The sequence below is a fragment of the Simochromis diagramma genome, unplaced genomic scaffold, assembly GCF_900408965.1.
Source record: "Simochromis diagramma unplaced genomic scaffold, fSimDia1.1 OVJJ01000705.1, whole genome shotgun sequence".
NCBI lineage: Eukaryota > Metazoa > Chordata > Actinopteri > Cichliformes > Cichlidae > Simochromis > Simochromis diagramma.
Genome location: NW_024387448.1, coordinates 1,986,564 through 2,009,671, shown reverse-complemented (window position 1 = coordinate 2,009,671; position 23,108 = coordinate 1,986,564). Strand labels below are relative to the sequence as shown.

The 23,108-nt window shown below is 39.7% G+C and overlaps 1 protein-coding gene across 4 annotated transcripts in view; it reads right to left on the bottom strand.

Annotated features, from left to right (window-relative positions):
- Positions 1-23,108, bottom strand: part of LOC120722700 (plexin-A1-like) — a 308,843-nt gene that overhangs the window by 50,309 nt on the left and 235,426 nt on the right. For all 4 annotated transcript variants that reach the window (XM_040013789.1, XM_040013791.1, XM_040013792.1 and 1 more), the window contains exons 16-19: positions 19,913-20,080; positions 10,713-10,806; positions 9,290-9,526; positions 2,563-2,706 (exon numbers count right to left, since the gene is read on the bottom strand). In XM_040013789.1, the coding sequence (XP_039869723.1) occupies positions 2,563-2,706; positions 9,290-9,526; positions 10,713-10,806; positions 19,913-20,080 (643 nt within the window). The remainder of the gene's footprint in view (positions 1-2,562; positions 2,707-9,289; positions 9,527-10,712; positions 10,807-19,912; positions 20,081-23,108) is intronic.

The window sequence follows — 23,108 nt, the reverse complement described above, 5'->3', positions numbered from 1 at the left end:
CACAAAAGACGCAGGAATAAGTAGTAGGATTTAAGAGTGTAATAACGGACTGAAACAGAAGAGGGCAGCACTGCATGTACAAGGATGCCAGCTGCCGTTAAACCCCGAAGAAGAAGAAGCTGTGTCCCAGAATTCATAGCGCAGCCCTGCTCAGTTTCCAACAATGGCGGCAGCTAGTTAGTTTTAATATTACTCTTATTATTCTGTCTGGGTCACAAAATAAACGTTTAACATATTTTCAGGCGAGAATGTAACTGTATAAACCTCAAATATCTGCTCAGTTTATCAAGACACCACATATTTTCAGAAGCGCTCTGATGTTTTTGGAGACGTCTGTTACCCACTAGCTCGATAGCTAGCCGGGGGCAAGGCTCACTAGAGCCCGTGAGAACACCGGACTCCCAGCTAATCGTTTTGAAACCCACCGCTGTCTTTCACTACTCAGGTTAAACATACATAAGTCACTTAGATAACTTAAACATGTTATTGTTTGGCTTTTTTTTTTAGTATTTTATTTGTTCCTGAGTAAATCGGTTTGGCTGAGATTAAAGTTATAGTTTTTACACAGCTGAATAAACGTCAAGCAGACAACTGATTATCGGAAGTGTGAGATGCTGGAGAATATACTCCGGTGTCCTGGTATATTTTAGATAGCAAGGAGTTTATTAAACTTCACAGAAACAATCTGCAAATTTCATTAAAATTTAATAAACTATCATCTTGTCTTTATTTTTAGTTAGCACATACCTTAAACACTTAAAGCTGTAAGCTAATGATAGTTATATAAGAGCAGATGCATGCTTGTGCAGTAAGCTGTACGTTTTACGTCCAATGGAGGCATGATCTGATTAGTTGACTAATCGCAAAAATAATCGGTGACTAGTTGACTATCAAAATAATCGTTTGTGGCAGCCCTACTTCGAAGCCAACGATACTGCAGTTTCATTGCACACAGTCGCAGTAATTTTGATCGTGCTGCAATCTCCAGCGACTGTTTTTCCTAGTGTGACTTTAGCATTAGTAATTTCCTTTACATAAAATGTGTGAAGCTTTCACAGCTCCTGAGCAAGGCCTGCAAACTCAAGTGAGAAAGATGACTGAAGCTGACACCGTGCTGATGAGTGTTGCTTAAAGGCAGTTTTAACAGTACCTGTCAATCAGCAAACTATGAAATTAACTTCAAGTCTTTTTCAGTGCAGTGATGACTATTCAGTTAGCCAACAGGTAGACAATAATCCTGGCAATCTGATTAGCATGTTTGGATCTGGGACAATTGTTATTATCATGTTTGGATAAAAAAAACATAAAGACTTTTTTTGTTGGCTTTGGGAAATCACAGAGTTTTTTCAAGTGTTAATGGAGTTTTTTGAGACTAAACAACTGATAGACTGAGAACCTTCATTGTAAAAGGCTAAAGGCCAAAGTGTCTGCTGTTGAAAAAACAGACCTGTGACAGAGTCGGTGCTCTCTGTTCACCTAAGTGTGGATCCACGAAGATATGAGGAGTATGGCGCAGGAAAGATGAGTGTTGCTTTGATTAGAGATGAGTGTAGGCGGAGGACTGGCTGGCTGTGGATTTACTGCAGGGTTAGGTACATTATATTCCGTGTACTATTAAATGTCTATGCCATCACAGTAAAGTGAAGCTAATAAAAAAAATACATGAAAAATGGAAAAAAGGGCACAGAGGGACTCTCAAATCTAAAACCAGCAGCGCCTGCAGCGGAGAAGTGCTGATGCTTGCACAGCTGTTGATGTGGATACGCTTCGGCGGAGAGAAAGAAACACGGCTTTGCGTCTGCAGACACGTCTAAAGGTTCAACGTGGTTGTGTTGAGTGCATTATGTGAACAAGTGAACGACTTCCCTGTGAGCAGCACTACTTAATGGATCTGACTCAAGAGTAAAAGCACTGCAGTGGCTGAAAGCGTGCCGGTCGACGCTTTAGATTATCACTGTTCTGGTTCTTGGGGGGTTAAAAAACAAAAAGAGTAAACTTCCACCACCTTTTTTTTTGTTTCCATCAACAGTGTAGCTGATATGAAGGCCAATAAAGATCAACATGTTAATTAAGCGTAACATATTTAACAGCAGCCTTGTTGTGCAAGCTCACTGAAGCACATCCTGGATCTGTCAGAGGAAACTGTTTAGAAAAGACACGAGGGGCTATTCACACAACTCAACAACAAGGTTAGAGTGACATTACAGGCTGAGATTGTCAGACCAGAATATTTCCATATTCATCAACAGGAATTACTGGGTCAGCGTGGACACACCAGGAACAGCTTGTTATATTTTCTGGCCTTTTTAAAAAAAAATAAATTGCTTCTTGTCAAAGAATCCTGCAACACCAAAAGCTGGCCCAGTAATTATATTAGGAAAGAAGTCTACCATGAAGGTCCCAGCCCATATTATTGAGCAACTTCCCTTTTTATATACCACCCCCCTTCGATGGCGCTGATAATGCAGGACAGAAAAGTCAAGCAATTTAGTAAACCAAAGTCGCGTCAGGTCATCGTGCCTGGCGGGGACAGAGATGAAGAGGCAGGAGCTGTGATCTGACCGTGACTTTGTGCTGTCCAGTGAGGTTGGGCCATTCGCAGAGCAGCTGGCTCTCAGACAGGGTGAGGATGCAGGGAGTCTCTCCAATCAGCACCGTATAGTTCAGGCGACTGTTGCCCGGAGCCGCTGGGATCAGGTTACGGCCCTAAAAAACACACACAGGGAGAAAAGTAATGAGGACAGGCACTCGGCTCATCGTCAGGACGCTTTACTTGCAGGCCCGACAATATGATTTCTTTCTTTCATTGAACTCCAACGTGAGAAAAATGTAACCATGAGCTTTTCTTTTTACATTACTTTTATTTATCCACCCTTTCTTGACGGCTCACAATGAACTTGTTCAGAACATTTTTCTGCTAATGATATGATTTTCACATCTTTGATGAAAATCACTCCAGTTTCTGCATAACTGACAAGAAAGTCAGTGACAATAAATTTGCTAATTTAATATCCCTTAAAGGATAAAACTGGTGGTTCTCCATACTCTTCACCTAACAAATGCCATTGACAACATGACGCTTATACAAGGTCAAATATTTACAATGTCATAAAAAACATTCATCTTCAACAACAGCTAGGTCCTGCGATTTCTTGACGTTATTACTTGAAATCAAGCAAACGTGTGAAGCTGTTTCTGTTGTCTTTATCGCTGTGAAGGAACATTTCACCAAGGGACATATAAAGGGTTAGGTTGTTGATATTTCGGCTTTTATTTCTATTTGATTTTCTGTCAAATAGGCGCCTCTAATTTCACAATACAAATCAACTGTGGACTGAGGGAGTTTCATGGAATTTGAATCATTAAATCATCAAATAGTTGTTTTTGTCATCAGACAATGTGAAGCCTTTTGAAGCTTCATCATCAGTGACAAGTAAACCCCAATGCTGTGCTAATATGGGACTTTTGAGTATTTAAAATTGCTGTTCCAATTATTGAAAGGGGTAAAAAAAAATCTAATAAACATAAGTTACTATGAAAAACTCACAACCCCAACGTTTTTCTTTGGACATTGGCTGTTTTCAATCAATCAATCATTTTTATCTGACCATTTTCATTTTTAAGACACTTAACACTGACCTACCTATGAATTATTCATAAAAAAAGTCACTATTAGTCAAAGGAAGAAACAGTGTTCTGTCTACACATAACAGACAACTTAGCAAAAAATGTTACACACACATTTTTTGAAAAGCACAAAGACTGTGAAATATACCAAAGATAACAGTCGGACAGACATTAAATTGTATTTCTTGTACTGACAAATTCCCAAAGAGCTATTAGCCAAAAACGTGGCATATCTCGACATGTCATTCAGTGTGTCCTTAAAGAATTAGAAGAAAGGTGTCAAGTGGAAGACAAAAGAATAAGTGGCAGAACTAAAAAGCTGTCTGCAATGGATGAACAGCATCTGAAAGTCATGTCCTTAAGACCTGACACAAAACCATTAACTGGACTATCAACATGGGACCATCAGCTGAAGGGCAAGCATCAAACCCTTCACCTGATCTGTTTACAGTTTTCCGAAGCCTCGTTAGACATAGTGTCAATGGAAGAATGGCTGCTCTTAAGGAAGGAAAACAGAGAGAAAAGGCTGAGGTATGGAAAGGTATCAAATTACACAAGAACTGGGCTGAAAATCAGTGGTGACAGGTCTTATGTAGTAGTTGGGTCAAATCATTGTGAATCTGTATGGAAGACATCGGGACAGAAGTACAACAGTGAGGGTCTACAGCCATCTGTAAAACATGGTGGAGGCCATCTGGAAAGTGTCTGATTGGCAATGGCTTCATTTTTTAGGATTGAAATCATTCCCCCCCACACACTGCCATGCCGTACAAGCATCCTTGGATAGAAAAAAAAACACTATGAGTCATGGATTGGCCTCCCCAGAGCCCGGAATTCACCATTAGTGAAGAAGTGTGGGATCATCTTGTCAGAGAACAATAAAAACAGGAAGTCCAAAGAAGTGCTTTGGATGTCCTTCAAGAAGCCTGGAGATCTATCCTGAAGACTAGAAAGCTTGCCAAACAGAGGACCAAATGTTGACTTTTCAATTTCCTTAAAATTGTAAAAAGTCTGTTTTTGCCTTATATACTGCCTTAAATCACTGCACCTTTTCCTATTTTGAAGCGAAATGCAAAGAAATAAAGGAATGGCTTAGTGACTTTGCACATTACTGTATAAAACCAGTCATTTTTCTCCCAAATCCTTTGATTATCCTAAAAAAAAAAAAAAAAAAACAGGGTCAGGGTTACAGTGGCTTTTCATCATTAGTAATATCTTAGGCCTCACAGATTACTGCAGCAGTTTCCAAGCATCAGTTGGTGCTTGTAACAGATACTCCAGATACAGCGCTTTTTTTTTTTTGGATAGTTCTAATTCTGTTTTTCTTGGACTTGGACATTACTTTCAAGCCAAACACTCAGGAAATAAGTGAGATATAAGTTTAGCAAACCCTACTGTATGTATACTAGAGGAAATAATATTACTGGGGAGGCATACAAACCCACACAGATTGTTTTTTTTCTTATGTCCTGTAGTCAACACAAAGTCTGCACCCTCAAGGTGTGTAAATTCTAACATTTGTCAATTTCCGTTCCAGTCTTTCATTTCAATATCTAGTGCGATTTGATATACACTCTGCCTGTGATGGAAGGAGGAGGCAGTTAGTGGTGTGAAAAGAAGGAACCGTTAACAGCAAGAAAACATGGAAGAAGAAAAAAACAAATACAGGGGGAGAGACGAATACAAAGAAAACAAGGCTGATAGGAAATGTGGTGAGAAAAGGCACAAGCGGAGAAAGAGATTTCGAGAGAGGTAGGAAAAGATGAAAGGGGCGCGCTCGAAAATGAGAAAGAAAGGGAACGAACGTGAAAACAGAGCGAGCGAGTCAGACAGACACAGGACAGGAGTGAGAGAGGAGATAGCTGTGGCGTCTCCCGCTGGCTTAGCAGTGGGTCACAGAGACAGACTCCGTTTTCCAATCCCATCGTCTCTGCAGGCCGCCACCCAGCCCCGCTCTGCAACCCTGTAAACATGCATCCCATTCCATCTCGCAAACACACACACACACACGTGCGCTCACAGCTTCCTGGCCACATACAGGCTGAGTTCATGCCAAACAAGCACTGGAGTTGCAGCCACACACAGAGCTGTTGCCACACATAAACACAACAGGCAAGAAGCATCATGCAGGGACACGCTCTCAAAAATCACACAAGCACACACATCGAAGCACTCACAAACCACCAAGACCAGATGAATGTTTATTTTTTTATTTCTCTTTCTCCTCCTTCTTCTTTCTCTCTCCGTCTCACTAACATTACCTCAGTAAAAACACACCCGACACTACAGATGAGAAATTAATTGCGTGACAGGCGCAGTGCACGCATCTGAGGAACGCTACCCCCACATCCCATCTCGCCAAATTGCATTTTTGTCCATCTCATCAGTGCTTCCAGTGGGTAGGCAGTTTCACCAACAAGCCAAGCAGGAGATTTGGCAATTACTGAGAGGCTCACTGATAATAAATTATCATTTAAGAAATAAATTACGGCGGGTACGCCGCTTTCAATCTCTTTATGGAAATAAACAGCGTAGCGCACTCTCTCTGTGATAACATAAGAGATAGTCAAGGCACATTCGAGCCAAAGCTACAGCACATCGGCGTGACACTGATCTTTAAAGAAATGTATTCTGCTTTGTGTCTTTACAGTATGTGCGCTCTCCATAGAGCTTACTTACGCTTAAAAGCCCATATTTAAAAGGACGGAGTACACCTTTTGTCTCAACCCGGCTCAGTTTTTTCTCCACCGATTATTTTAATATCATAAATATATTCTCTCCGAAACAGCCGCGTTAATTCCTTTTCAGCTACTCTCGGGCTAAACATTTCAGGTGAGCTGGGTGAGATAATGCAATGAGGCATACGCACAACTCAGAAAGTCCGAATTAATTTCCCATACTTATATCCAATCACAGTTAATGAAAAAAATAAATAAATAACTGAAAACCAATGTAATCCAAACCTCTAGGCCTGTGCGTTTCCATACTGGCCTTTCAGCTCCAAAGAATTAATTACACAAATTGAAAGAACTGCTATTTAACAGACCTCGAGGCTGTGGGCGAGGACGGTAGTCAGTGAAGCTGCTCTTACTTACTGAAGGACGGTTTCTGGCCTTGGTGTGTGTGGACATTTGCTTTCACCTGTCAATTATGAATTTGTGAATGTTTTTTTAAACAAAATTTTTACCAAAAGACCTTAACACACTTGAAAGTTTTTTCTTTTTTCTGTAAGAAGAAAAACAGCTTGTGAGAGTGTGTTTATGTGTGTCCCTCAAAGCTGATTTAGCCATTATAAACAGACGAGTTCAGTATGTTTGAAACTTTTGTGGTTAATATGAGAGTAAAAAACCTTGGTAAAAAATGAAATGAATGGTTTAAATTAAAAAACAAAAATATAGTTCTTTGGTTTATTTTTGTGTTCTACAGACTTCTTCCTTTACAGAAAGTAACTGTCACTCATAACACCCTCCGTCAACGCCAGTTGTCAAATCAGAGCAAAGCAATCGAGCTAGCCATGGCAGGCCTGTCAAGCTCTGAAATTCCTGCACACAAGCCTCTGGGAGACATGCTGACCTTTAACAAGCCTAGAGAGTGCCGTCCTTTGTTGACTTTCATAAACCAAAAGTATAAACACAGAAGTGTAAGATATGGGTAAAGCAAAAGCCCTCTTTAATCTGGTCTAATATAAAGCACAACCTTTAGCATACACAACCTAGTTAGCTATTTAGCTTTAGCTCGTTAGCTTACTACTTACAAAGATACCTAAAAGTTTCTGTCAGGGTTTAGTACAAATTTTAGTTTTTCTCCTTGGCTCAGAGTGATTGTTGACATGAACTTTGCCAAACACATGGATTAATCATTGCTCTAAAAGCCTGTTCTCTTAACATGCTAACGTGCGATAACATGCCAATTGAAATACTGTCATTTTAATGAAGTTAATTTTTTTGAGGCTCTTGCACTCTGTCACCTTGTAAGGGGATTTGCATGGATTTAGATCTAAATGGTGATATTTATCAAAGCTAATCAATTATCATATTTAAGTAAGTTGTGTAATAGCTTAGAACAGTGACGCCCAAAGTGTGGTGGGCCACAAAGGTACATAAGGTGGACAGAAATAACAGGATTTGAGTTTGAAATTTCTGTTATACAGAAATAAGTATGTATAGTTACATAGTGATATAAATGTATCTATTTATATAAAAAGAAAACTAAAAGTGGTAACAGGAGGTAGCTGGTTTATGATATTACTATTTTTAAATGTATTGTTCTTGCACTGAAGTTTGTTTCCCAGTGGCAGGTCCCATATGGAAAAGAAATAGTAAAAACATATATGATTTACTCATGAAAGTGGCCACTTTCTCATTACTTTCATATATTTTTTTAGTAAGTATCCAAAACATACAAGTTTCATTATATAATTTTTCAAGGCATCTTATATGTGTTTTCACTCTTGTATGCTTTTCATACAAGTTTCACACAAGACAGATACAAACTTTATAAGATTTATATATATCTTTTCCATATGGGGTGGGTCACACATTGGCCTTAACACTTTGTATATGACTGGGTAGCTTTAGCAATTTATAACTGACAGCCCGTGTTGTTTATGATTTTTTAATACAAATTTCAAGGAAGCATATCACTTTGTCTTTTATTTTGATTGGAGTAAATATTTAAGATTGGCTGGGATTTCATGGTTTTTAAGTGGGCTGCTTGACCTCGGGAATGGCTGGTTTAGAACAACAACCATCTAACAATTTTCAGTATCTTACTTACAAACTAGAGTAACATACAAAGTAACATACAGTAACATTTCATATAAGGCAACACTGTTTCTTTCATCAGATTCTACATGGAACAACAAATACTATCTTTGCAATGTAGCTTTTCCTTTCATCTTTTAGTACAATATATATGACTCCATAATCAACTGAAAAATGAAAACTGATTTTAAAAAAAACCTAATAACCATGGGTTCGTGTTTATTTAATCAGTAGTCATTACTTAGAAATGAGAAGGAATATTGTCTATGAAGGTGTGAAAGAAAAATAAAACCTAATAATGACTGATCTCTGATATCTGAGTGGTAAATTAAGAATGTCTTACAAGTGTAGGAGCTGTTATAAAAAAGGCATGGCCTAACAAAAATGTAATTAAATTCTTTTTTTAATCAGACATGACCTGACCGATCGATACAAGCTCGGGGAAACCTTTTAGTCCCCATCAGCCAATACTAGATAAAAACTGTTGATTCCACAATGGGGGGGGGGACTAAATAAATGTTCTCTTTCTACTTCCCACTGCATGAAAGTCTTTCATATAAAGAGTCAAGTGAAAGAAAAACACCTCTTTATACACCTCCAACCAAAGAAAGTAGTAAATGCGGCAACTTTTAATTCTGTGTAGGTGTCAAAAGCCTTATTCCCATTCCACTTAAAGGTAAGTAAAAGGTGTCCAAAGGTAACATTAATGTGTACTTGAATCTCTTTTATCTTCACAGCTGCATTATGTGTATGTGTATGTGTCCCTGACAAGCTAAAAAGTATATACGAAGCCTGCTACTGTGCCAATGCTAGACAGTGTTAGACAAAAACCTCAGATCAAGCAGACCGAGGAAATAAGCTGAATGGTACAGCCAGTTGGAGAAGTGTTCCTTTCTGACCTTGAGAATAAGTGGTGATGTGGGTTTGAGCTCCAGTATCCCAGAGAGACTCAACGGTTCAAACACCGGGTCGGGGTAGTAGCTGAATGTCTCGTTGACCACCACCAGAGCGTTCACGTTGTCCATGTAGAACCCAATCTCATCGGGACCGGTGCCAGTCTCGGAAAAACCAAGCTCCGAGTCCGCCACTGACGGAGCGAGGCACACCATGACTGAATTGTTATACACTGTGCAGTTCTGAAAGTGAGACATGAAAGAGAAATGTTTTTAGTCCTGCTGTGCAGCTACCATACACAGTCGAATCTAGATTGGGACAAATCCCAAACACTTAAATTGCTAAACACTTAAACACTAATGTTGTTCTAGTTTTATTTACAAGGTGGTTACATGCTGAGTAAAAAAAGGCAGAATTGCCTCTTTTAGAAATAACCCGCAGGCTATAATTTTCTTTTTAAATGGATCTGTTGGGCATAATAACCCATCCTTTTTAAAGTCAATGCCCTGTGAAACTACAATGCTGTTAGGCCTATTGGAAATGTAAATTGGTTGCAAATTTATGATCAACTGTTAATAACGGGCAATGTGCTCCGTGCCTTTGCTTGTACCTGAGAGTGTATTTACACCATTGCTTTGGAGAATACATGAATACATGATGTCATGGCCGTGTTTGCATTAATTTATAAGACTGCTTGGCTACTACGGTCTTAGATGCAACACATTTTATTATTAAATGTAACAGCAAAGTTTAAATTATGCCTTTTTTCCTTGTAATGGATTGCCTATCATACGTATGTCTGCAGTCTTGCAAATAGCAACCCAATCCTGGACTGGAAGTAAGAAAAATGTAACTGTGATTTTTTGTTCAAAAGTCCTTTAAGTGCAAAGTAGCGCTTTGATAAAGAGCTGTTTGAGATGCATCCTGTAGGCTGTTTCCCCTCCATAAATGGCAGCTTTATCCGCAGATTGAAGTGCATTAGTGTTGTTTGTGGTTTAGTCCTTAACCCTGACAACTACAAAGACTCAGCTCATATTGACAATCACCAAAGTCCTTTGCCAACATTGTTAATAGAAGGGACAAAATTCCTCAGCTCTTCAAATAAAGCATGCGTAGCCTCTGATGCTGTCTCTTTTTTTTCTGTAAAACTCTGCACAGTGAGGCGACATTTGAAAAGCTTTATGGCCCGGGGTAGCGTTAGATGTCTGAAGCTGGAGCTGCCGAACGAGGAGTCGTGAGCAACACTCAGAGACAAACTGTCTGCCACCTTCAGCGGCACATAGAAGAAGCTTTTTGGAAATGTGCTGTTGTACACAGAGAGGTCTGTTTCAGAGTATTTGTCAGTTAATGTATGTATCTAGGTGTATATCTGAATAATGTATACTGTAAACACTCTGCAGCTGCTGTGTCAGTCACATCAGTACTCACATGAAAGGACTCTGCCTGTCCATACTTGGCCCTGATCTTTGGCTCTCGGATGGTTGCGAGGTTGGTCCCGCTCACTGTCAGCAGAGTTCCACCACTGTAAAAAAGAAGCGAGCAGATATATATTATCTGCCTCAATCACATGAAGATTACTGCAGTGAGCAGTCATGTTCATATGATTCATTAAAACGAAGTGATATATGCTGGATAGATGGATGATAGTCACCCAGAGGTTTAGACAACAGATAGAATGCTGAATGGACAGGTTCTTACATGCCGTTTTTCTATTCTATCCAAGCACTCAAAGCACTTTATACAACTTGCCTCATTCAAAAACGCACTTTTTTAATGCAAGGGCTTACTATCACATTCACAGAGCAACCAGGGTTAGTATCTTGCCTAAGGATATTTGGCATGTAGACTGGAGCAGCTAGAAATCAAACCGCCAACCTTCTTCTCAGCAGATGACCTGCTCTACCTCTTGAGCTACAGACTCTCCTGGTTGAATAGTGAGAAACTTAAAGTGACTTCTGCTCTCTTAAAGCACAAGCACAGTCCATAACCTTTACTATATTCTACTACAAATATGTTGTTTTGAATAGCTGCTTGTTTATATTTTGCTATATAAAGAAAAATCTTGTCATTTTTTTAAGTGGTCTTGATAGTATACCTGATCAGTTTACCCATTTAACTCTGTTGTATGAATAATTCAAGAATAAAAAAGGCACCTAACTCAAGGGATTAACTAACATTGTGTCTAAACATAAAAATGAGCAATTTAATTTTTAAATTATATCTTTAGCTGATGCTCTATCTACTGTTTGCTGTTGTAGCTCAGGAACAACAGCAAGGGTCCACAGCTGTGTTTAAAACACAGTGGATGCTCTGTCAGGTTTGGGGCTGCCTTTCAGCCAATGGTGTTGGACATCTTGTCAAAATTAATTGAGTTATAAAAGCAGAAAACATCAGATTTTGATCCACCAAACAATAAAATTGGAAAAGTGTCTGACTGGCAACAGCTTTGGTTTCAGCACCACAATGATCCCAAACATATGCACCTAAACAGAAAAACACTATCACTCATGAATTGACCTCCACCTAATGTTGAACCCTGGACTTTATTTTTATAAAAGAAGTGTAGGATCATCTTTACAGAAGATGGAACAAAAGGCAGCTGACATCCAAAGAAATGTCCTTTGAGAAGCGTGACGAACCACTTAAAGAAAAGATAAGGAAGCTTGCCTAAGAGAGTTCACACTGTGTTGAAGAATTGGGCCCAAACCATTACTTGGTCAATGTTTGTGACTTTACTAGTTTAATGACGGTACACATTACAGTGAACACTTTACAGAGACACGGTGCAGCAAGACTGTATTTTGCTAATTGGAAGTTTAAATTATTCAACAAATGTTTTTCATGATGTTCAAAGAAAGTGTAACCCAGGCAACACACTGCTTAATCCAAAAATATATTTATTTTCGCTTATTACTATGATGTTAGTCTAATTCCTTCAAGGCAGATTTGATTAACATGAAAAATTATTTAAGGAGCAGAATTAATACCGACATTTGCAGGAACATTTTTTTCCTCCCTTCTTAAAACGGTGCAGTTCGGCACCACTTTCCAGCTTTTTTGTTAAACACTTCGAAAGCTTTCATGAAATGTTGGAACAGTTTGACTACTTTCTATTAATTAAAGAAAGTTTGCTCCAAGCTTAGGGTAGAGTACCATGGGCACCAGGGAGGATTTTGAAAATCATCTTTATAGGGGAATTTACAACACAAAATTAAAAAAGGAGAAACAGAATGTAAGATCCGCTATAGCAGGGATGGGGAACTAAAGGCCTCGAGGGCCGGTGTCCTGCAGGTTTTAGATGTGTCCTTGATCCAACACAGCTCATTTAAATGGCTAAATGACCTCCTCAATATGTCTTGAAGTTCTCCAGAGGCCTGGCAATGCCAAAACTAATCATTTGATTCAGGTGTGTTGACCCAGGGTGATATCTAAATCCTGCAGGACACCGGCCCTTGAGGCCTGGAGTTCCCCACCCCTGTACTATACATACAAATCTATCTACAGTCACGGTGTTTGCCTTGAGCAGGTGTACTGGACCGAATACAGTAAATCGCCATGGCAGAATTTAGCTGAACTGCCAGGCGTAATTTTTGATACTGTCGGTGCAGGTCAGACCATCTTTGTTTGTTTATTTAAGTTATTTTAAAAATTCTTTATTTTTCGCCATGTCTGACGATGCTCGTTGGTGTCAAGCAATGTCTATCTGGTGGCCAATATTCAACTGCATCTCTTTTTGCTGTTATCCAAAGTAATTGGTGGTCTTCTCGTGATGACCCTCAATGCGAGAGAGTCATGAAGTTCATGGAAAATATAAAACCTTTATCACAGAGGGCTCTTGCCACCTGTAAAGGGAATGGAGTTAGCCTTACATTTTCACAGCTACGCTTAAATTGGATTTAGAAGGTTTTTTCAAACCTTTCTTACCTTCTCAACGTTCACCTTGTTTTGCAGTTGCAGTTTGTGCACCTGTGTGCTGTCTTCCTCTAGAAGATCAGCGCTTTCACCGCTGCTGGGCTATCTGTGCCACTGAGAGATATTGTTTCTAAGACCCACTATCATGTGTCTTTCTACAAGATTCTCACAGTCTAGAGGGGTTTGTATTGTAGTTCCTATCACTGCTGTCTGAAATAAAAGGCTGGAATAAAACCACGTATTTTGAAGAAATCACAAACATCGTATACCTCCCTAACCACACTTGGATGCTAAGGTATTTTTGCAAACACAAAAACACAGATATCCACAGGATATTTCTATACCATGGTGAATTCTCTAGTTCAACTAGCCAGTGATAAAAGTAAAAACTTCTCAGGGTCTTTTTGTGTGGCTGGCTTGATGCAGAATCTAATACACCTAATTCTCTCACTCAGAGATTCCCAAGCCTGACTGCTGCCTCTGCTATCTACACCTAAAAGACAAGTGTTTTTCAGATTTACTCTCTGTTGCTTGGGAATATTTGGTGGTATCAACTCTGTCGGGGGAAACTGCTGAGGAAGGGATTTGCTTCATTGCCCCTACACTCTTTTCCCCCTGTTCTTCGATCTTGGAAAGATTTAACCCAAAGAACAACTTGAAACAAAGATATTTTGGTGTGTCTTGATCAGTCATCTTTGCAGACTTATAAGCCCTGGGGTTTTAACAGCAGATGGCCAATAAAACTGTAAGGCTTTCCCTGTTCCTTCTCCCGTTACCCTTGCTATCTTACTGCAAATCTTCCATGATCCAAGGTAACGGTTGGTTTTCACAAATCCAAAGATTTTGTGAGTACTCAAGCTGATGAATTTCTCACAATAAATATCCTTTTGACTTTTTATTATTTGACAAGAAGAGAAGGAATATATTCACTAATTTTAGCTTTTAACGGTGACTTTAAACTCTCAGTGCATGCTAAACTGACAATCTTTCCCGTCTCTGAACCAGACAACATGCAACATGTGCCATGTCCTGTGTACCCACTAAGGCAGGATCTTGTCTATCTAGATTCTTAGCCATCTAAATCATGGTAGTTTTGAGAGCCTGAAGAGAAAGTAACAGGACTTCTTTAGTTTTTTGTTTGCTTTAAGACATTTCCCACTAGATGGAACGTGACTCCTAGAACTTTCTGCTATGCCTACTACAAGGTAATAGGGGTTTATTACCCTGAAGTCTCCACCAGTTGTTTTAGAACTGAAGAAGTCTCTTGAATGAGAGGTGAAGCTCTGAAGGCAGGCTCTTCCTATGTTAGTATGAACAGCAGTTCAGTGAGGGGAAGTTAAGGGCTTTCTGCAGGATTAGACAATTGATCATGGCAGCACATCCACAGGATATAATAAATACCATATAGGCAGACACAAATTCTGTCATAGTATTACAGAATTCACTGAGGCATTGGACAAACCTTAGTCCCTCGCCTCGAGTACTCCTTTGTGACGCTCCACCGTGCGCCAGAGCACATTTCATCTGGTGGGTTACCACATATTAACATTGATTTCTGCAATACCAAGGTGTCTTTTTCATAGTCAGCATTAATCTGACACTTATCCAGAATGACTTGGCGTACAAGCACCAACAGCAGAATGAACAACACGGTGAAAAGAAGCAGAGACAGAACCTGTTAATATCTTAGGAAGAGAGTCTGGCTGGCTAACAAGAGACATTCATCTCTCACTCTAATCCAGCGAGACTTACAATAGTGGCAAACGGTAATGATAGGGTGAGACAGGGAGTAAATGATAAAGGTAGACGTACCATCTCTTGCATTGTAGGTATATAAAAGGCTTCGAGCCTGGCTATTCTTCTCAGCTTCTCAGAGTCTTTTTTTCTTTTTTGGCAGGTTGCCCATTACTCGCTTAGGATACCTGATCTCATCCATTCTTTGGATAACACTATCATGTTTAATACGCGATTATAGGTGTTATAGGAAGCATAAAGCCTTTGACTTGTATTTTGACAGCTGACAAAGGTACCAATATTTTTCTGATTGCTCACACTTTTACAAAGTATACACATTAACTCTTTTTTTTGTAATACAGTATTCGTGTCATTTCTTCTACAGCACTGTACTCTTCAAGAGCCAAATTCGGCTTAAGTAACTGGAAGCGAGACACTTCAATTCACTGTGGATGGGTGCCATGAAACTCTGAAACTCTGCCAGTGTAGTAAAATTAATTTTGTACAAATCAAGTTTGTTCTGTTGAGCAGACTCTAATTAATGTTAAGAAATTTAAGTAGAAAACTTCCATCTAACCTATTTTAATGATTTTTTTAATCTCCTTCATTCCACTTTGAATAGAAATTAGTTTCTGTGTCACGGCCACGGACTGATCTCTCAGCATATTGGTTTGGACAACTGCTTTACATTTAAATGATTAATGTTGTTGTGTCATATATTAATATATTTTCTATATTATATATTTATTTATGTTTAGCTTAAGTCCTCATGAATGCAAGATAGTCCAAAGCATCATAATAATCTGAGGCTCTGAAACACTGTTGCATAAGCAGTGCCCCAGTACCTTCAGTATACATTATATATAACATGAACCACACTTAGCTAACATAAGGAACAAGTGACCTGGCATATTATTACTGTGGTCTTTACAAGGCAGATGAAGACACCTAAGAAGGAGCCCAGAGGATATTCAAAGAAGCAGATTTTTTTAATCAGCTGTTAAAGTTTGTGCTACAAATGCAGCACAGGAGCAGACAGACTGCACTTCTTATAACACCGGCTGTCCTCCCCTCTCCTCTGCTGCCGTCCTCTTCAGCTTGATGTGTATTTGCTCTGAATCCTTCTGTCCCTGTTGCTCCTATCTTTGTCTAAGTGAGTCTCTTTAGCTCAGGTACATGCTTCGGGGAACAGACAACAAGACAATCAGAATAAACTCCCACAGGTAGCTTGGGAAATCCAGCTACTGCGGTTAGTCTTTCTCTCTGCCTGTTCTTCATCCTTCTCTTGTTTTCTCTGGACTCCTTTCCTTTTTGACTACTTTTCATTTTCTCTAGCATTTTCTGTCACTGTCGAGCAGTAAGAGGAGGATCGGAACAGTTTTTCAAGATTTTGTTTGTGCAGCAGTAAATGATTAAAAGCTTGTTTGCAAGTTGAAACTGAACACACGTGTAAGGCTCAGTCAAGCTACTCTGTAACGGTAAGTTAACAGAGAGTCAAATAGAGAAATCTGCTGAATTTTATTGTGTTGAACAATCCATTTTTGCTAACCCTCGTATGTTGGGTAAATGTACCTGGAAAAAGTTGCGTTCGTTTACAGCAGACTGCAGTCGATGGTATACATACGCCTCTGTGCACCGTGCATGCACCTCTCAGTAAACTACAGCTTAGTGGTGATTTAGACTCACTAAATCAACCTGCTTCTTCCCTGAAAACTGTGGAAATCTGTTAGTTACCAGACTAATCACAAGATTTTCAGTGCAGAACTGTATACCTCTTTGCTGCTCTTTGCCAGTTTCTCCTAGTGATTGCTAGCAACCTGCAGCAACCACTGGCCAACCAGCTAAGAAATACACATTTCTCTAGCAACCAGTCGTTTGCAGGAAGTCGCCCAACAGTCTCTGTGTGGCTGGGAAAAACTGTGCAACTGGTAGCAAATGTTACTGACCGATTAAAACACCATACAAACCCAAGAAGAAAAAGTAAAAGCAATTAAAGATCTACTGCTCCTAACTAGTATGTTAGTGTGCACAATCAGTCCTACAAGAGTTTGTAGAAAATAGCAAAATAGCCTCAGGTAGCTTTCAGGATTCTGATTTTCGAGTCCTTCCAACAAGATAGTTGAGCGCTTGCATTTTTGAGAATTCCCAACAAGTGCTCTTCTTGACTTTATACACACAAGTGACATTTAACAAATGCTCACCTCGCAGCCCGGCTGCTGTGCTGGTGGCTTGGCATGGACAAACTTTGCCGTGCTACTTCCTGGTCTGACCTTTTTGCTCGTAATTAAGTTGTTGACTAAGCACACACACGTTTAGCCTTGGCAGCTACCACTTTTCACAGTTACCATGAAGCAGCTATATTGGAGTAGAAGTACTAATCAGTTTTGCTCAAAGGCACACTGGCAGTACTCAATGAAGGAGTGGCAAGCCTCCGAGCCATCTGCTGTATTTACTCTCTGTTTGAGAAAGAAATCTGAATATTTTGCTCCAAAATTGCTTCTCTAACCTCTACCCAAATAAATCTCCCCCAGTATCCCAGATGAGTACTCCTCATTGATTTATTTTTGAAGTGCTCTGTCTTTGTCCTAAATGGAATATCATCAGCCAAGCACAATGGTAATGCACTCTCTCTCTCTGCACCCCTGCTCTCTTTCTCTTTTCACTCTCTTTTATCCACTCTCGCTATCATCTCCCAAGCACAATGATAATGCTCCCCAGGCGTGCATGTAGCCGCACAAAGGCAGACAATAAGGCAGATACGAACGGATATACTATCACATCTTACTGGTTCTTTTTACTTTCTACCTAAAGCGACACGTGACGCCGATCGCTGGCTGAAATTCATCATTCAAATTAAAGCTCCTACTGGTTGGAAGCGCCACACGCACTTTTGTCTATCGCAGTTTGCTTGCTGTTTCCGAGGTGCATGAGTTGTTTTGTGGTTTTCTGAACCAGATGGAGGAGGGATCTGGGGCCAAACATCAGGGACTCTGGGAATCAGCGGGGCGCCTGTGTGTATGTGTGCGCGCACGCCTCTTGTTTGCGTGGGATCATCACTCCTGAGTGAGCTTGCTGAAGTAGAACCCCCGTTTTGAGCTTTTACACACACATTCACAGAGGCACCCTCGCAGTGGGTGGGAAGGGCAGTGATTGGGCCTCAGCTGCTTCCTTGGCTGGCCCTACTGGGCAAAAGGGAACCGGGCAGGATTCATCAACACTTTTCTCTAACAAGCTCTGCATCTATCTCCTACAATCTGCTGATGAGTAACAACAGGGAAGGAAGGGAGGAGCACAGAAGGAGCAAGAGGCAAGAACAGGTAAAAAAAAATAAGGGGTAAAAAAAAGAAAAAAGGCATCACTGCTGCCTATTTAAATATCGAAATGAATTTCAATCAAAGAGAATGAGAAAATGTTGCTCTGGACATAAAGGAACAGGGCTTTGACAGGATATGTGAAAGGAAATAAAGTACTACCTTATAAAGTTTAACCACAGCCAAACAACAGGTTATTTTTAACTGACCGGTTTTAACCACACAGCTCTCAGAGTTAAACCGCACAAAAACCCAGTAGGAGCCATTCATCAGTGTGTATTTCGGCTGGCGATAAAAATCGGCACAATATGCTTCCCACATAGGATTAAAAACCTGCGATTAGTCCAAGTAACACCAAACTCAAACAACCTCACACAGAGAAATAAATCTTAGCTGTAGGGCTGCCACGATTAGTCGACTAGTCACGATTACGTCGACTATCAAAATCGTCGACGACCGATTTAATAGTCGACGCGTCGTTTGAAGCTTTGTAAGATCCAAACAAAAGACACGATCAGAAGTGTGAGATGCTCGAGAATATACTCCGGTGTCCTGTTATATTTTAGATAGCAAGGAGTTTATTAAACTTCACCGAAACAATCTACAAATTTCATTAAAATGTAATAAACTATCATCTGGTCTTTATTTTTAGTGAGCACATACCTTAAAATCTTAAAGCTGTAAGCTAATGATAGTTATATAAGAGCAGATGCATGCTGGTGCAATAAGCTGTACGTTGTACGTCCAATGATCTGATTAGTCGACTAATCGCAAAAATAATCGGTGACTAGTCGACTATCAAAATAATCATTTGTGGCAGACCTACTTAGCTGTAATGGAGCTCCGGAAAAACCACAAGGGTGAGAGTGAGTTGTTTCTACTAGCCTAAGTATCCATCATAAAGCCCAATAAGTGCATGTGTCTGCCCCGTTTGACAGTAAATCTACTTTAATGTGAAATGGTTTGCTTGTGTGCGTCTTCCCCAGCGATGCTGCTGTCATGTTCAGTGCCGAGTAGTGGAGCAGAGTCTTTATTTATCTAGCCGCTGTGTGAAAGGCTGTGGAAATCTGTGCATCGTTTGCATTACTTCTCACTCACCATTAGCAGATCAGTATTAGTATTAGACGCCACTTCAATCAACCAATCAAAATCAAGCCATTAATGACCCGCTTTACACGATGAGCTTAAACTCTTCTGTTTTTAGTTAAACCGTGCTGCCGCCGCCTCTGCTGCTGCTCATTTCCTCTGCTGAAAACGCCTCGCTCGAGCCAGATGAAAAACCTCCGGAGGCACCGTCAATTTACCTCCATCTAAACTAGCTGTCAGAGCTCTCATCCTGCATTTAACTCTGCTCCGACTGCTTCGAGAACACTTCCTCGAATTTGCCAGCGCGATGCTTCTGGAGCACAGGAGTAGTGCAAAAAGCTAGACTGTAATTTCTTTCAGCTGCTACCTGCTGAGATTATCCAGCCAACATTTATTCGGGATCTGAACTAGACAAAAGTCCAGCATGAAAAAATATTTAGGTTCAGTTTTATTATTAATGTCCCCACAGGACCTCTTCAGAACCACTTGGATATATTCTAAGAGCAACATCTTTGTTTCTATCCCTTGAAAAAAAAATGCTGCTTACTCAAATTGTAAACTTACAAACACAACACATTAGCTTACCTGGCAATGCTCCAGTCAGGTTCAATCTTCAGAACAGTGGGGTCTTCTGTGTAGTTAAACTTGACTTCTGGGTTTCTGAGCTCTGCGTCATCGATGTCCACCAAGACTGGGGCACTGCCCGAGGCCAGTCCAGCTGGTGTAACGCATACTATCTCACGGGCATTCCTCCTGGACAGACAGAAGGAGGAAAAGCTGACGGAAATCGATTCCAGCCCAAGGACAAGTCTCAGCAAAGTAGAGAGCAAATTATATAACTAATGTCAACATGCTCAAATCAAGGGCTGTATTTTCACATTTCCATTTGCCAGGCTCTGAAAAGATAAAACCTATTTCACCAGAAAAGGTGGCAACCCTTCTTCTGACAGAATAAAGTTTCCGATTGCAGGAATTTTCTAATTAATAAAGAATTATTGGACAAGAGCACATATAGAGGGAATAAAAGAGAAGTAAAATTAGGTTTGAGAAGGAAAGTATTCACATCTAACAGAGGAAAAATCTTAGCAGCACCCTAGCAAGCAGCTAGAAGTGCCTAATCACTCAGAATTATAGAATAAAGAATTGTAATAATGAAGAGGCAATGATTTCTTTCTTGTGCCAGGACATTTATTTCATACTGAGGTTCGAGCAGAAGAGATGACATATTAAATGACTTTTTCTTGTAATTACCAATGTCTGTCCTGTGAAGCCAATTAATCTCATGCTCTTTAACTCATCTTGTAAACTGCCTGATTAGATCATTCTGCTTATAACTAGAGCACTTCAGCTCACAAAATAAGCCAAGTCCTGCTGTTTGATCAGCTTGACGGCCTCCTGGAACATACGAATCAGAGTTCACAACTTGAGCTTGTATGTGTGAGGCCAAGACAGAGCAAATGTATAGTTGGAACTATCTGTCGTCACTTACACAACTGGGATTAAAGACTGTTATGTCAGTCTATCAAGTGGCAATCTACAGGGCTAAAAAAAAAAAAGCTAACACTTAAGTGTCAAAAACGACAGCTCCTTTGAGAATGGCCACTTGAGAAAAGCTCAAAAAGCAGGTCAATCCACATAGGCATTTTTGTCACATTACAAAAATGTGACTCTAACTTAACAGCAGAAATTAAATAACTACAGTCTGGATAGAATAAAAATCTTTGTCTCTTTAGCTGATTTGCTAAAGACTGCATGGTTGGTGGGGGTGGTATTAAAGTTATACTTTAATACAAATAACAGACTGAGTGGGCAGGCTGAGTTATAAGTGGTTGCTGAAAGAGTCAGGCTATAGCTGCTAACTGTCTGCTAGGCCTCACCTCACTTAATCTGAGGTGTTTGTATTGTTGGAGCAGTTATTTAACTAATAACATGGCATAGGATGTGGTCTATTATTTTAACAGCCCAGTCGAAAACTTTGTAGTGTGTCTAATTGTAGTGTTTTATTCATATGTTCTATATGTAGCTTGCTAACGTTAGCTAACTTAGCACTCCACCCTCTTATTTATGATACATTTACACTAAAGGATAAACAGTGGCTGTAAACAAAATTATTCCAAACTTGTGCAATGAACTTGTGTTCTTGTTAACTTAGAACAGCTGCTCCAAAGACTGGGACCAGATCTATGAGCACTCGCAGTCAGGTGCTGTTAAAAGTGTTGCACACTCAGCTGATCAGCTGGTTGCCGCAGCTACTTGCAGTCAATCGCCAAATGAAAAAAAATCAGAATAAAAAAAAGAAATCAATGCAATTACCAGGCAACAAAGGATTTTTCTTAGTCTAGTGTTTTAAAGATAAGATAAGATAAGATAAGATAAGATAAGATAACCTTTATTAGTCCCACACGTGGGAAATTTGTTTTGTCACAGCAGGAGTGGACAGTGCAAAAGTTATGAGGCAAAAATTAGAATACAATAAGAATAAATACAGTACACAACTGTACAGAATAGAATAAAATAAAATAAATATACAATAAGATAAAAATAGAATACAAATACAAATACAAATACTATATACAACTGAGTAAAAATACAACGATGACAGAAAGGATTATTGCACTTAGTATTATTGCATATGTATGGATGTGTGTGCTTGATCAGTTAAAGTCTTTATTATGGAGTCTGACAGCAGTGGGGAGGAAAGACCTGCGAAATCTCTCCGTCCCACACCGTGGGTGCCGCAGTCTCCCACTGAAGGAGTGGGAGACCTTAAAAGGACCTGCCTTCCCGGTACATTTATCGGTAGTGCCACACCAAAACTCCAGGGTCAATTATCCAAGTCAATAAGCAGCAGTAGCACAAAACTTCTTAGTTTCCCCAATTTACTTTGTCATGCCAGCAAACATGTACCTTCATGAAAGCATAACAAGAAGGCCAAAATGTTGGTATGTTTGTTGGCATGACAAAATAAATAGCTGAAAGTGAGATTTGATATTCATAGTCAGAAGGAGGATGCTGTCCTATTTTTACTTTAATATGACCGAGCCGTTAAATATTCTCATTTGTCATTTAAACCCCCCCAAAAAACTACAACTGACGTTTCAAACGGTCTACATGACTACAAAATTCGGTGATGTTATGTATGTCCATCTTTTATATACAGCCTGTCTGAAGACAGCATTTAGGTAACTGCAACAACTCTGTGAGTCCTTACCCTTGGTATTTACACTGCTTTATTTTAGTCCTGTTGGAAATACGATCAGATCTTGTGGCTCGCGGAAGTGCAGTTGACTTCAAGCGACAAGGGAAACGCTAGCACAGATAATGCCTCCATTCAGGGGGGATTTTTTTCTTCCTTCTGTGTGGACTGCACTTGTACTTGGGTGCAATCTGATCAACCACCTCCCTCATCCAGATGATACACCCAGATTTAGATTATTATTACTAGATTATTAGTAGATTATGATTATTATTATGTTTAAGACTAACTAAAGCACCTACTTTTTTTACATTTAAAAAAATTATCTCAACAATCAATAGTACCAATGACAAACACTACAATCCAAAATATTATTTTAAAGCCAAAATAACATTTTGGATTGCAGCCTCGTGCAGTCCTCAGTAGATACATTATCTAATATGTATTTAGCACAGTTAAGCGGTGGCTGCTTTTGTACAGTACAGTACATGTGTATAAGAAAGTATGTGAGCGCACTTCAGTTTGGTGTTGCAGAATCTATTGTGCCTCTTTATATCCCAGCAGCCACACAGGGAGGGAGAGAGT